Genomic DNA, 16271 nt, shown 5'->3' with positions numbered 1-16271 from the left:
AAAGTGTTGCACTAGGCCTGTGGTGACCGTAATGAATCACCTATACAATACCTACCTTAGTTTCTTATTTTTATTCTTATTTCTGCAACCACCGATGTTGGCTGATCATTGTTATTGTAACTTCTGCCTTCCTGACTTACCTTAACTTTAAGCACTGTAAAGCATGAATGGGGGTGAACGGGAAATGTTTGCGGGAGAATAAAGAAGAGTGAGGTCAAAAAAGGGAACTGCCCAGAGTTGTTTCAACGGTGATGGGCGGTGACAAATTTGATAACAACAAATAAATAGTTTTTAAAACCCTGTTTTGAGAAATAAGCCTATAGAGCCATCAAGACCACCCCTCTGTTTAGTGCAAGAACTACAAGTTAGGCAACTGCAATGGAAGGCTACTAATCACTGCCTGAACACATCTGAAATGGGAGCCTGTTATTTCCATCTCAGCAAGCTTCACTCATGAACACTGCCTCCGGCTTATTAGGAGGATTTTTCTAACACTCAGCCCAAGAAGAATTCTGCCCTTTTTCATGCAAAAACTCTTCTTGCAGCATCTAAAGCTGGAACAAGAGTGCCCATCTGGAAATCCTAGAGAGCCGAATGCCCGTCTTCCAAAGCCAACTTTTGGGAAGATTTTTCCCTTCTCCCTTCCAAACCCCTTTCCTTATAACCCCAGAATCACTTGGAGGGTCTCTTGAGGCCATCAAGGCCATTCTCCTCTTCACTGCAGGAATTTATCTGGAAGTGAATGGCTTGTTCTGCCTCTGCTTGAGGACACTCAATGAAAGGAGCTCCTCCCATCTCTCTGGATCACTGAATTTAGGACAGCAGAGAACAGCTTGTGCCCTTGCCCTGTTAAGACCTGTTTTGCTGCCCATCTGGAAAACTGAATATCAGAACTAACTCTAGGTTACAAAAAAAGAGATAACGGGAACACTGAGGTCTCTGAGAGAATGGCCTTGTTGTCCATTAGCTAAAGGATTTACGCCAAGTCCTGTCAAGTACAGAGCAGGAAGGTGAGTCCTAAGAGGAAGATCTAAGCTGACCAACATCAGGAAGTATTTTTGAGAGTGTGGATTCACAATAGAGCTCTGATCTCTTAAGAAAGTCCATCATCAAAAGAGAGACAACCTCTTTCACTGTAGGAGTGATCACTAGGGAAACATGGCTAATACAATAATCACCCCTTTAATAACATTAAATTATATTCACATTTTGCATTGGTCTCATTTTTGGATTATTCCATATCCCACTCTAACAATCCTGCAGTGCAGGACTGTATGACAAGACCCAGGTTCTAGTTCATCTCGGACACTAAAAAACTCATTGAGTGACTGGGCCAGTCCCTTTCTCTCCAGCAGGGTTATAAATCTAATAAATAAATAAATAAAACCTCACCCACTCCTTCTAGCAGCAGTGGAGATAAAGTGGGGGTAAAAATAAAATCTAATGAGAAAACAAAATTATGGTCTATCCTCCAGCAGCAGTGAGGTTCAAATGCTATCATGGAGATAAAGTGAAAGAGATCCTCACGTATATGTGTAATGGTATGCTGAGAAAGACTTTTGGGTGACTGGGCAAAGAGACACTGCCAAGGGAATGGTCAGATAAGAGACAGCTTAGCCCACAGCTGGATAAGCGGGTGGGACAAGAGGCTCAGAAGGGACCCTCCCCTAGTTTCTCAGGCTGTGCAAAGGACACAGGGGAGAATTGTGGCACTTTCAGACTTGCAAGATTTTGTCCATGCAACCTTACAATAAAAGTAGAATTAGCTCATCTGGTTGTGATTTCTATCTGGTTTGCCCATTGCGAGGCTGACCGTATATCACCTAATCACCACCACCACCGCCACCACCCTGAAGGTTGCAGGACTCTGGCTAGGTTTACATACTGAACTAAGTTACAACTGTCATATGGTCAAGCCACACCACCGTGGCTTGTTCAATAAACCATCAATTTAAAAAAATCCTGGCTTAGTGACAGGTAGGATCCTGAGGTGTGACTGGGTGGAGCCCAGTTGAAGAGAGCTTTGATCTACTATCTCCAGCTACCGTACATGCCATATTCAAATCCAGTATGAGATTCATTACCTGAAAATGTCTTTCTCTCCTTTCCACAAAGAGTGATCCGCCTGATTCACCTGCAAGTGGGAGAAGAAAGGAATTTAAACAGGGGACAAGCTTCACCACCTCCTGCCACCTTCAGGAGGAAAAGTTCAAATGTTGTTTTCACACCTTGCAAAACTGGCCAATGCTTAACTGCTGATTAGATGAACAACAGAAGGAGAAGATCTCTTTCTCTTTCCCAATCAGCGATCCATCTTTACATATAGGGACAGTTAGGATACAGAACTTCTAAACCTACAGACCTAATGTCTTGACTTAATCTGGAAGACAATTTTTATTTTTCACTAGCCTTTGATAGTTCGTTTTTAAAAAAAGAAATGAAAACAGATTATCTCACATAGATTATACTTCTTAGAATTCGTCCCTCTGGGTTAAACATGGTAACTTTGCTCCTACTATTTCATTTGAAATGCCAGTTGATATCCTGTGGTTGATAAAGCCAAATAGCAAAGTAGCTGTAAAGTTTATTCTGGTTATCAAGATGCAAGCTATGTCAACTGGCATCCAGCTGATCCATGGAGGAAGCATTGTGTAATTCCTCCTCCTCCTCATTAATCAATCCACTGCAGGATGAAGGCTATGGACCGTAATCTTCCATGCTGGTCCAGAGTGGGTTGGTAGATACATGTTTTTTGACTTTCCAGGCTAACACTGAGACTGATTACCCCAACATCAACCAGTTAGCTTCTGTGTCTAAGGGAGGACCAGAAGTCATGGTCTTCTGGTTTCTAGTCTAGTGCCCTGAACCATTACACCAAACTGGCCCTCAAAATTTCTACATAGCTGCTAGGAAATGTGCATTATTCCTACACCCATCTGATCCTTTGGGTGTCTGAAACCTACAAGGCACTGAACCAGGCACTCAGCTCATAGCAAGGACTAGAAAGTTTGGAGAGGGAGGGAAGAGTCATACAAGTGCAAGTTGCCATAATATCAGTGAATAGATTCAGTGTAAGGAAATTCCCTGGACTGAAAGACTTCTGTTATTAGAAAATATTTGCCCAGCTGGGACCAGCCACATGATGCCTCCAATCTCTCTTCCCCCCACTGCTGACCTACCCACCTGGCTCTGCACTGGTTTATTTGAACCTGAGGCAAAGTTGGCTTTTCCATCTGCAATGCTGCAGCTCTGTAGTAGAATCTCTCAGTGGTCCATTATCCCACTGGTGGGTCCTTGTCCCCATCTCTGAGATCACTGGCTATTAGCCTGGATGGCCATGGGACTACTTCCGAAGGCCATCTGCTGGGAGACTAGTGGGCTTCCTTGGGCGGTTGGTGGGCCACTGTGAAAGCACACTGCTGGCTAGATGGGCCAGGGGTCCAATCCAGCTGGGTCCTGCTAGTTCTTCTATCCAAAGTTCAGCATCCTGTTCCTGGCTCCTTTCTTCTGTCTGTTGCGTAACTGAAGGGATCACTGATTGGTTTATGATATTATCAGAACATCCATGAAAATAATCCCAGGTCAGCCTCAAACTATTTGTAAAGGATTGGGGAGTGGAAATGGCGCAAACACTCCTTGTCTAGTGACTCCAACTTGGATAAAATAGCTTTGCCAGAATGTAACCCTGCCTCCTTGACATACACACTTATACACACAATGAGGATATAGTCACACTTCTTTTGCAGGTAAAATAACCTTTGCAAGTGGATGTTTCCAACGACTTATCTTCTCCACTGCACAGGAATATGTCTGTCACCACTTCGACGACATTGGACACATTAGAATATATCATTCCCTTCTGAATAGCTCCAGAAATACACGTGGGACCCTGCAAGAAGCAACAGGTTAACAGATCTGTTGCTGGAATAGCTAGTCAGGCCATTGGATCAAGTGCTCTCCACCTATTCCTGTGTGTGTGGAGCTGTCAAGCTGTTTGGCAGTGCGGAGAAGAGGGTGGCGCTCCCGCTTTACCATGCAACTTGGCCAGAGTGGGTTTAAAATATGTACCCAAATTAAAATGAAATAAAGTAAGATTCAGCTATATGGTTTTCCCAGTGACCTGCTATGAAAGCCAAGTGTTGGATTTGGAAAAAGCAGAATAGAAAGAGTACTGATGCTTTGAACTTGGTGATGGGAACACTGACTGGAAGACCCAAAGGGCCAGGTTGGGGACAGAGCATCCGTCCATCCATCCATCCATCCATCCATCCATCCATCCATCCATCCATCCATGTGCCTCAGGGCCTTTTCCCACTGCAGGTTCCTCACTAATGATTTATGGCATCTACTAAGATTTTCCTCATTGCTGTAATGATATGTGAGAAAGACCTTGGGAAACAGGGCGAAGAGATGCTGCATGGGGAAAGGTCAGATAAGTGGCAGCATAGCCTGCAACTGGATAGTGGGCAGGGGAAGAGGCTCAAAGAGACCCCCTAATTTCTCTAGGGTAAAGGAGATGGGAGGAGAATTGTGCTTTCAGACTTGCAAGGTTCTGTTAATGTAGCTTTACAATAAAGTAGAATTACTTTATCTGGTCTACCTGTTAAAGCTGACAATTGCTGAGTTCTCCATCCATCCGAGTCAGAGAAAACTGTCAACATAAATGTACTGGCCCCATGGCCCATCCTTTTCTTGCCTGTTCCCAGTCACTATAGACCTCTGCTTCCTCCAAGGTAACAGCCACAAAGCCTAACACATTTTATTGAATTTGAGGGTGCCTTTCAATGCTGTCAGCTTGAGGAGGGGAAATATGATTTTAAGGACAGTTTAAGTCTGTCTCACAAATAGGCCGGGATGAAATGAATGCATGTCATGGGGACAGAAAAATGAGATTTCCAGAATATGTTTGTGCCATGGTTAACTGCAAATGGGGAAAGCCCTCAGTTACTATAGCTAATATATGCATTTATATTTGTCTCCATTCCTGTAAACTGTATACCTGGAAGTTATTTGTATAAGGCAAATTTTGTTTACTTTCTCTTTAGCCAGATCTGCATCTGAAAAACCCACAATTCTTGGTTTGGTTTCATAATGAGCTTTAGTGGGATTCAGAAAAAAGGTGAACTTGAACAGAAGAAACTTCTCAGCTTTCTCTCTTGTTGGTTTGTTTCCCGAATAACTTGTGGGTGTGTATGCGTGGCATTTGTACATAGCAATCAGTTGCTTTCATCTGATGAAAAAGGTGGAGCATTCTGATGATAAAGCAACAACCTTTGAGAAGAGAGGCTTTCCCACCACATTTTGGGAGCACCAAAGGCTTCTACTCGTCCCACATGTTGCAAAATCTGGAATACAACTAAGCTTACTGCCCCTGCATGAGTTTTTACATGAGTGCAGCAATATCATCATAAAAATCTGCTTTAAAACTATCTTCAAATTTTCATTTGGGCTGGGACATGGAAGGTATTTTTCTAAGGGGTGGGACATGGAAGAACATTCGCCCATCCCTCTCCTTTTCAGATACATTTCCACCTTCATTTTCTTCCCCTTTCAGATACTTATTACCCAGAATCCCATGAGTAGGGAACCAAACACTTACACTTGTTTTGGTCTTGATCTGCACATTCATTCTCTCGTGATCCAAGGATACGAACTGGGCAGGCACCTTCTCAAAACTCAATAGCTCCAGCTCTGTGAAGCACAAAGAGACATATAATTATGGGTTTGGATAGAAGAATGTCTGGGCTCAGGCACCTAGTAGGTTACAGCAAGAAAGATGATCTAGAATTGGATACCTCTTGCATACATCTAGAGAATAAGGCACCCAGGATCCAAGAAAAGTAATCAAACCTATCATCATCATGGTCTGAAATGTGTTAACACTCAACCAGCTTTTAATTCAGCTATGAAAGATTTTTCATGATAGTGAAATCTTGTGTGCTAAATGTGAGAGATGTGAGGCTGAGAAATAAGCGAGAGGATCGCTAGACAATTGTGGTGTATCCGCTAAGCAATACCCAGTCCAGGTTGCTGAAAGTCCTGGGAGAAGACATTCAAAACTTTCAAGGAACTTCTCTGCGTTAATGAATTCACCAATAAAAGAGGGTTGGAGATATCTATCACTGTTTCCAAGATTCAGTACTTTATGTCTGATTCTTGAGTTAAAATTTCTTATTGAAGTCTGAGTCATTCTTGTTTCCTTGATCATGCCCTGCTGTAAATGGAGCAGTTGGGGTAATGAACAGGATTCTGGCATGCTAGCTAGTTAATCCCCTTATCCTGATCAAGTGGAAGATTCAACTTTTGATACTTTGCTACATCAAAAACTCCATGCAAACAGAAGTCAGCATGGTGGATAAAAAGATAAAGTTTGAATGCTCTCTTAAATGTGCCCAATGTTTGTTTCCAAGGAACTGTTGACTCAGAGGAGCATAGGTGTCTGGCAGAGATGGGGACAAATGTAGAGGATGATCTTAATGGAGGATGACCTCCACGGAGATATGCGAGGTCCATTACCAAACCAATGAGGGGAAAACATATGGAGAAGGTTCTAATGGTGGGAAAGGTGGAAAGATAGAGAAGAGGACAACCAGCAACAAGGTGGATGGACTCCGTTACGGTGGCAATGGATGGACTGTTGATGGAAGACCTCAGGGAACAGGCTGGGGACAGATCATCCTGGAGAAAATCTATGTATGAAGTCAGTAAGAGTCAACGGTGATTTGAAGACATATCATCATCATCATCATCATCATCATCATCATCATCAGTCATTTTTCACAGTACAACTTGAGGGGGTTCTTTTGTCTCTACTCTGTCGATGGGATCATTTGTAGAAGCGTTGGGTAGCCTTGAGCACCTTTCAACATTTTTAAGAACAGCTAAAAGCAACACTTCTCAGGCACTGTGGGAAATTTAAGACCATGACTTGTAGTCACTGGAGTCATAATTAATATATAACATAACATAACATAACATAACATAACATAACATAACATAACAGTATAATCATACCATACCATACCATACCATACCATACCATACCATACCATACCATACCATACCATACCATACCATACCATACCATAAATTAAATTAAATTAATTAAATTAAATTAAATTAAATTAAATTAAATTTGTATGCCACCTGACTCTCAATACTAGCATCCTGCTTCAATATACATGAATCTCAGCTGGGTGCCAATTCTGAACCCTGAAGGAAAATGCTAGTTTTGTAGGCTTATCCCTTTAAAACATTTTTCTCCAACTAGAACACAGCAGGAAAAGCCTTTGATCCCTACAGGCCATTTTTTAAAAAATCACTCATTAAAACATTATTTAGGAAGGAACATATTTCTCATCTATCCTCCATCGTACCAGACGGTTTTCATTGGGTAACTTCTGAGTAAATCCTGTTACCCTGGGTAACTTTTATCCATTTCTCACATTCTCCCTTTAATACCTCCTCCTGCCACCTGTCCCCGAACAAAAAAAACCCAAACGCTTTTGTCTTTCCTGCATGAAGAAAGTAAGAAACATGATACAAGAAAGTAAGCAGCAGATTTTCATTTTCTGCCCTCAGAAAACGGAAGGGAGAAAGGCAGCTAGAGCGGAACAATTTCCCTTTTGAAGAAACAACTTGTTCTTCTGAAGAACTGGCTCTGATGCAAGATTTGGGTTTTGATTAAAAAATCACTGTTCTAATGAAACTGGTCGGGTTGCTTGTAAGGCTGACAAGACCCATGTGCTCAGTGTGTGTGATTTCTCTACAATATTTGTCCTGAACAATTTCTTCATCCTTCCTCTGAAATAACAAGTGTTTTAACCTCAGAGCTTGGGTTTCTTACTGTTCCTGTTTAACATCTGCGTGAAACCGCTGGGTGAGGTCTTTCGGTGGCATAGGGGTGCGGTATCATCCATATATGGGTGATATTCAGTTATGTATCTTCACCTTTGGCCGGGCAGTTCATACTATTCAGGCATTGGCCCAATGTCTGGAGGCTGTGAGGATCTGGCTGTGAAACCAGCTCTAACTCAACCCTAGCAAGATGGGTTCATGAGTCACAGCTGGTTGGGGAATCAAAAGAATTGGAGCTGGATGGCGAACCAGCTCCAATTCAACCTTAGCAAGATGGAATGGACCTGGGTTTTGGCCCCCTTGGAACTGGAAAGGTGTCATATTTGACTCTTGATGGGTAGCCCGCCCCTGGACAGTGCTGGTCTGCTGTGGAACATCTTCCCTCCGAGATCTGGCAGGTCTCTATTCTTCTAGCCTTCAAGCGTTAGAATAGGAGGGAAGCTAGAAGCAGAGGATGAAATGGTTAGATAGCATCACCGAAGCCAATGAGCATGAAACTGAGCCAAACTCAGCGAGGCAGCGAGGGACAGGAAGGCCTGGCGCGATGGGGTTCATGGGGTCACAAAGAGTTGGACACGACTTAACGACTGAACAACAACAACAACAACAACAAAAAGCCAGTGACTGTGGTTGTTTATATATTAGGGGGTGTTGGTTTAGGGTCCCTGAGTTGTTTCTTGGATGCTGGTTTTGAAGGTTTCTTTAACATTCCTATTGTTTTTGGTGTGAGCCACCCGGAGTTATGGCATATAAGATGGGCAGTCATCTAAATCTCATAAACAAACAAACAAACAAACAAATAAATGCTCCCTAATATGCACGCTCTTTTAAAATGCACTTGAACTTTTTGCACCTTTTGCAAATATTATTTCATGCAGATTGAAGAACTCATGCTAGCAGACCGTTTGCTGTTACTTAGAGATGGGAAACAAGTGCATTGGAATAAGAACTTATTTAATTTCAATGTTCAAATGAACAAAGAAAGTGAAACTTGGCTATCTGCAATTTGCAGGTTTCTATGGGACAATCAGAGCAAAAGGACACACGTTCATGAGAATGATGCACGGAAATAATGAACTGAGAAGAAATAGTTTTGCAAAACCCGTGCCTGTTTCACAAAATTGCAACCCAAACCTGCATATTTGGGGAACTATTCCCAAAAGCACATGGCAAATGAGTGCACGTATTAAAAAAATAAAAAGCAAGCATAACACGCCAAATGTGACAGATTTGCAAAAATTGAGAAACGGAGAGGAACTGATACTAATAGATTTCCAAAAAGGGAAGGAATGATAGTGGCAGTTTTGTAAAAGTGAGGAACTGATATTGACAGAACAGCCCAGCTCTAGTTCCTAACGCAGGGTGTCCCTGGGAGGAATGTCAAAAAGGCAACATAGTGGCCTTCACAACGCAGTAGAAGCCCTGCCTCTTTTTATATATGGCGCACGTGATAAAAAACAGGCTTCAGTTGCACAGTTGCAGCCGCCATCTTGAAGCCCTTGATGCCCCCACCCTGGATGTCCTTGCTGCCTTCGTATCATCAACGTGAGAAATATTTCCACCAAGGAAGAGAAATCTTCCCTCACCACTTGTTTATTCTTTTGGAGAAAGGCAACACACTTGAAAAATAACTCCCAACCTTGTTGTGTTACCTCCACATCGTGAAGATTTTCCACATGCAGTAGAATGAACCCTCTACAGTAGTAAGGCGGGGTTGTACCACCTTCACAGGACGGAGAGATACTATCGTTGACGGCTCCCCCAACTATTGAACTTCACAGAAAGTAAAATCCCCACACATTTGGGAGAAAAACTGTAGCCATCCACTCACTCCAATAGTGCTATTCTACCAAATACAGCAGTGTTGTTTCAATGTAGGGATTCTGAGCATCCCATTATCGCATGCAATGCAATCAATACACATTCAATATCTGTATACCGTATACCACCCAGTGTCACAATGGCTTGTAACTTTAATAAAATAAATAAAAATGATGATGATGGCAACGATGATGATGGTGTCTATCTTGTCCTCCAGCAGCTCAAAGTAGCAGAGATAACACTTTCTCCTCCAACTATGTCCCCACTGCAACAGCCGTCACAGAGATAGGCTGAGCTAAGTCTAGTTTCATGGGTTGGATGTGAACCAACATCTTGGTCACTATACCACACTGGCTCAGCAAGGGTCTAATGGAGCTCAGTGCAAGGTCTGGAGAAGCCTGGTGTCCTTACCATGATCTCTGCATGTCATCGTCCCGGGCTTCTTCTTCAAGGCTCTGTTGGCGCCTTCGGTGCAAGGGAGGCAGATTGGCCTAGAAAGAAAAGATGGATCTGTTTAATTCAATTACCATTAGGAGAAATCCAGGGGGTGTCAGTAAGCGGGGTGGGTGACGAGAGAAAATGAGGGAGGACAGGGTGGTAATTTGAGTTGGGTAGGGCCAGCTGATGAGATGGTTAGATAGCATCACTGAAGCAATGAGCATGAAACTGAGCAAACTCAGGGAGGCAGTGAAGGACCAGAAGGCCTGGCGCAATATGGTTCATGGGGTCACGGAGAGTCGGACACGACTTAACGACTAAACAACAACAACAAGGGCCAGCTGGAATTTTCCAACTTTTTTGGCCTTGAGGTCAGATGGGTTCTAGATCTTCTGTTTGTTATCACTCAGTTAAGCCCATGTCATGGTTCTTGCTACCGTTTCTGTGTCAAAATGGCTAGAAATTATTTTCAGCAATTGGGCCAGAAAAATTCCAAGCTGTAGTCAAAGGGGGTTCTTTGGACCACAAAGGAGTGTGGCCAGATGGCCCTTGACTGGCCACACTTGTTGTTTGGGATACAGAATCCACAGTGCTCACCACCAAAGCCGGTACCTGTTTGTTTATTTACTTAAAAAATTAAAAAGGGCTTTCTCTGCCTTTCTGCCAGCACAGGCAATACAGAGAAAAATTGTAATTAAAACAGCAGCATGTCAGTAATAAACAATCAACATGAGAACACAAGCATTCACTATAATAAACATAGAGAGTCAAGAGGTCACAAAAATATTAAGCCTCATTCATCATTCATCACCCTCGCTTAGCGACTGCCTCATATAATGACTGTTTGCAATTACGAAGGAGATGAAAAAATAACTTTGCAGCCAGTCCTCGCCCTGATGACCTTTGCAGGCTTGTAGAGCAAAGGAAAGCTGAAGTAAGATCATAAGTACAGTTGCAGTTTCATTTAGTGACTGCTTTGCTTAATGACCAAGTTGCCGGTCCCAATGGTGGTTGCTAAATGAGGACTACCTGTAACAGCATGATGCAAAGGAGCTTCCAGTGGAAGACCCTGCCTTGGCAGACAAAACAGAACTGGATTCCTTTAACAAGGCTTCAGTTGGGATGTGCAAACAGCATAATCAGTGTCAATCAACAAATGGTTCAGAACATGCCAGATGAGCTTTAGGACCCTGGCAAAGAGACGCGATACCTGATTCGCCCCCCAAACGATACAGGTTTCTCCAGTTCAACGAGGGAGATATCATAGTCATAGAATTCTTGGATGCCCTGGGCTGACTTAGCCCGAATGTTGTATAATTCATGGTCAATCCGCCTCTTTATCCGCAGCCTGGTTTGTCCTCCTGCGAGGGGAGAAAGAATAAGTGATCCTTCCGCATACCTTTTCTCCGGTAAAACACTGCATTGCTTTCAGGAAGAACTGCCTCACTCTTTTCCTGCCATTTCTGGAGCTGATGAGAAGACAGCCAGCATCAAACTCTCAGGGGCCCAGCTGGTCACCAAGATATCTCAACCTTTTTCGTAGGAGGAAGATGGATGGATGAACTACAGGTCCTTGCTTTGCGTGCCCTAGATGCAAGACTCATATTCCTTGTAAGGAATGTCATTTAACAAAACGGAAAAAACCTTTTGGCTGGGGGCCCCAAGATGGACTCTTCACTGCAATGCAATCAATTTATACTGATCTGAGGGCCAAGTCCTACATTCCAATTAATGCAGTTGTACTTCAGTTGCTCTGTGTCCATCTTTTGCCTCCCGCCCCTTTGGTGAAGCAGAGCAGAGGTCCCAGACTTTGACTATTAGTGAGAAAATATCAACCTTGATTTTCCACCCTGACCTCATCCTCTCCATGTACATGTCCTTGGGTGAACGGTATGGTATTTTATTAAGAAATCATGGTTATTCAAATGATGGTTTAATGGAATATGTGAACCAGGTCTTTGGCTGTACCCTACAGTATCACATCATCTCAGGTGGAAGAACCCTATGTGGGAGGACTAAAATGGCGCTCTGTGCATGCTTGCTAACTGAGCTTTCTAGCTGAGATGTCACGTGAACAAACTGCTTATGATAGCGAAATGCTTTCAGCTACGACTTTTCTTTTCCATTCGCGCTACCTCCATCCCAGAATTATACACAGAGTCCAGATTGATTTTCCAAATCAGTGTTTTCCCAACAATCTGTTCACGAGGGAAAAACAGAATAGCTCTGGAATGCTTTGTGACTGAGAGCCCTCAATCTGGAAATGCCTTGCATCTGCAGGGGAAAAAAAAAATCCATCCAAGATCTGCTGGCTGTTCTGCTCTGTTGGAAGGGATCTTGGGGTCATTTCCTGTGACTCCTTTTTTCTGCTTTTTCTGTGCTAGAGCAGTTCAGAGAGACGGCCACCACTTGTCCTTTGAGATTGGTTGGGTTAAGAAGCTGGAAGGTTCTAGGAATGCTACTTTATCCTTGTCAGACATAATAACTGAATCTTGAAAACCTCTGCCATTTCTTAAATCAAACACAGTCATGGTGGAGTTCTTCTGAGTCACCTTCTCATGCCTCCCCTTTCCCCAGGACTGAGTTGCCTTTCATTTTCCCTTAATGGCTCTTGCGTGATCTCCCCCTTGTTCCACCACCCGAACAAAAGAGAATAAAACGGAGGGCAGCCACTGAAGTACGGACTGTAGACATCCTGAAGAAAACAAATACGTTCCACAGGATTTCATCATTAATCCCCTTGCCCAATGGAACAGGAAACAATACACCAGATTGAAAGCGTGGGAGCGTTGCTGAATGAGACAGGGAGGTGAGTAAACATCCAGGTGGACTTTGCCACAAGGAAGCAGCTACTGAATACCTCTGCAATGTCCATTCCCTCCTTCTCTTGGCCTGCAACCACTTTCCGCGGGTTCGAGGGCTGCACTGGGCTTTGCGCGATGAGGTGCATTAGAAAAGTAGGCGGGGCCAGGATTCTGGTGGTTTTAAGGGGTAAAATGGGCTTTAAGGCTTGAACGGAATCTCCTGACTCTTTAAAAAACGCACCAAAAAAAGGGGGGGGGTGGAATAGTTGATCCTATCTACCCTGGGAAGGTTACATAGCCCATAGAATAGATGACAGGAGGCTGAATGTGATGCACTGGCTACATTTTTAAACCCCTGCCTTGGTAAAACTAACAACAAACCCATGATCATGTCTACACACAGTAGATAGTTCCAGAAATTCAGTGGGACCAGGACATTTTGCTGCCTGGAAAAAGAGGGCGCACCCACAACCCCTAACCTCACTTGACTTACAGAACCCAACCAGAATTTACGTTAACACTGACTACCGCAGGTGATCCAGCTATCGTACAAGGACTGCCCAACACCCTGATTTTCGTGCCCCGAGGCCTCAATCCAGTTGCATCACTGAATTTCAGCACTGCAGTTAGGAAACATCAGCAGGGTGATTTCCTAACATGTTCATGTATAAAACCCATGAAGACTTTAGGATATGTTCCCAAATATGCTAAATAGAGTTTTGAAAAAAGAGAACCAAACTGTGCCAGAAAAGACCGCACCCAACAGCCAATTGTTCTGGTTCTGCCCACACTGGTGCTGTAGTTCTGCCCCACCTGGTCTGGCCAGCAGCCTCTTCCCACCCCAAAAACATTAAGTGCAGCTTCCAGACTCCAAAGCTGCTCACCCCTGTGCACTTTCTCTTTCTTTCTCCAATGCACTTTTCTTTCTCCAATGCACTGGCAGGTAGCAGGTCAGCTTTGGAAGACATGTTGCTTTACCTACTAACTCTGTCTTCCAAGGTAGATGAAGCCAGGGGAGATTCAAAACAAATACAGGTAGTCCTCAACTTACGACCATTCATTTAATGACCATTCAAAGTTATGACAGCACTGAAAAGTGACTTACAACCAGTCCTTGCACTTATGACCACCACAGCATCCCTGCAGTCACATGATCAAAATTCGGGTGCTTGACAACCAGCGTGTCTTTATGACAGTTGCCGCATCCTGAGGGTCACATGATCGCCATTTGTGACCTTTTCAGGGGACTTCTGACAAGCAAAGTCAATGGGGGAAGCTGGATTCACTTAATGACTGTGTGATTCACTTAACGACCATGGCAAAAAGGTTCTAAAATTGGGCATCTCACTTAATGACCATACTACTTAGCGACGGAAGTGCCAGTCCCAACTGTGGTCATAAGATGAAGACTACCTGTAGTCAAGGGCCACTACTGTTCCATCATACACAGCTTCTTGCTCCACCTATGGTTAGGCTTGGCCCTAAGCCTCTGTCTATAATCAAGCATCAAGCAAACATCACTGAAGCAGGACTACATCTTTTCTTTGTTTCCTCCCTCCGACCCTCTGGCTCTTCCTTCTGTTATTTCTTCTTAGTTAAATTCTAGAGTGTTATTTCGTTAGGGTTTTCTTGTTCTCTGGAAAGGCCCCAGATATGTTGAGGGCGCAGCATACAAATCATGCTGGAGTCCAATATTTCATAGTTGCATGGAATGGATGTTTTCGAAATTCTGTTCCCAGCTAAACGCAGGAAAGCAATGCCTCAGAATCACTAAAGAAGGGAAGACCCCAGAACTATGCTGGAACCAAGAACCATGATAGAATGCATGTTTGGTTTTTTCCCCATAGCATCTTACCCAGAACCAGCGTCCAACTAGATATGTCATTCAGGTTGTTGAAGCAGTGAGCAGCTGTTAGAACCCAGGTGTCTGAAACCAAGGCGCCTCGGCAAGAAGAATCCGCACGATGCTAGAGCAAAAATTAGTTCAATGTAAGGTTAACATCCCAGAATTGTGCTGTAGGTCAGCCTTCCTTGATCTGGGGGCCCTTCAGATTCCCGTCCTTACCCATCCAACGGGACCAATTATCTGGGGTAAAGCTAGTTAACCTCGGGGGCCACACTCCTGTAAGCCCCTACAGAAATCTGGGAAGAGGAAAGAGATCACAATGGCTTGGGGGGCAGCGATGGAGAATCCCCTGTACTCACTGTGTTTTGCAGAAGCACGTGCCACGGGCTCTTCTGATCCCATCTTGCGCTGTCAGAGTAGTTTGCCAAACCACATATGTCCTCCAAATCTCTGGGGTCTAAGATTAGGTTAGAAAATTAACAAATCTGGGGGAAAACTGATGATCATCAGTCGTGACATTTTCCACCCTGGGTTGTATCCTTTCTACACAGATGTTCAAGCTCTACATCGCCTATCACTTTTCAGCACACCAACACAATGTGCCTTCCGTCCCAAGGCCCCCATTGACTTGGTTTAGTGACAAAATTTCTCACTTTTTTTTTTAGATTTTTTATCCCGCCTTTATTATTTTTATAAACAACCCAAGCCGGTGAACGTACCAAATACTCCTTCCTCCTCCTCTTTACCCCACAACAACAACCCTGTGAGGTGAGTTGGGCTGAGGGAGAGTGACTGGCCCAAAGTCACCCAGCTGGCTTTCGTGCCCAAGGCAGGACACATTACCAGAAATGAGGTTCGGAGATTAGCTTCGGCATGTGGAAAATCAACCTGTGTATGTCAACATTTTACTCTGTGTGTGTGTGTGTTTGTGTGCGCCTTTGAGACAGTGTTGGCTCCTGGCGACTGCCTGGACAAGTCCCTGCAGTTTTCTTGGCAAGATTTTCAGAAGTGGCTTGCTATGGCCTTCTTCCTACGGTTGAGGGCACCCAGTTGGCTTTGTGCCCAAGGCGGGACTAGATCTCAAAGACTCACAATGTCTAGCCTGGTGCCTTCAACACTACACCAAACTGGCTCTCTTATTTCCAGCACTGCAAAAAGCAGTTGTCATTTCTATTTCATTCTGAATCTTATTACCTGCTTTGCATAAATAAAATGTTCCAAAATAGGGAAACAAACAATTGAACCAATTGAACCACCTACAACTGAACAAATTCATTCATTCATTCATTCATTCATTCATTCATTCATTCATTCATTCATTCTCATATATATATTCATTCTTCCTTATATTAATTAATTATTCATTCTTCCTTATATTAAATTAAATAAATAAATAAATAAATAAATAAATAAGGGAGAAGTGATGCAGGAAGGGCTGGTCACATACAGGCTGGAATATCTACTTTGCAGGGGCCTCTTCCCCCAGAAATTCTTCCATCACTGGC

The 16271-nt window shown here is 43.5% G+C and overlaps 1 protein-coding gene across 1 annotated transcript in view; it reads right to left on the bottom strand.

Annotated features, from left to right (window-relative positions):
* Positions 1–1967: 1967 nt before the first annotated feature.
* Positions 1968–16271, bottom strand: part of LOC103064504 (superkiller complex protein 2-like) — a 42836-nt gene continuing 28532 nt past the window's right edge. Inside the window, 7 exon segments of the mRNA XM_088134814.1 lie at positions 1968–2134; positions 3757–3889; positions 5600–5691; positions 10090–10169; positions 11327–11477; positions 14776–14887; positions 15126–15223. Of these exon segments, the coding sequence (XP_087990940.1) occupies positions 1968–2134; positions 3757–3889; positions 5600–5691; positions 10090–10169; positions 11327–11477; positions 14776–14887; positions 15126–15223 (833 nt within the window).

The sequence above is a fragment of the Python bivittatus genome, unplaced genomic scaffold, assembly GCF_059951505.1.
Source record: "Python bivittatus isolate LINGU-HERP-01145 unplaced genomic scaffold, Pbiv_v1 ctg000150_np1212, whole genome shotgun sequence".
Lineage (NCBI taxonomy): Eukaryota > Metazoa > Chordata > Lepidosauria > Squamata > Pythonidae > Python > Python bivittatus.
Note: the sequence above shows the minus strand (reverse complement) of the source record. Positions and strands in the feature narration are given on the sequence as shown.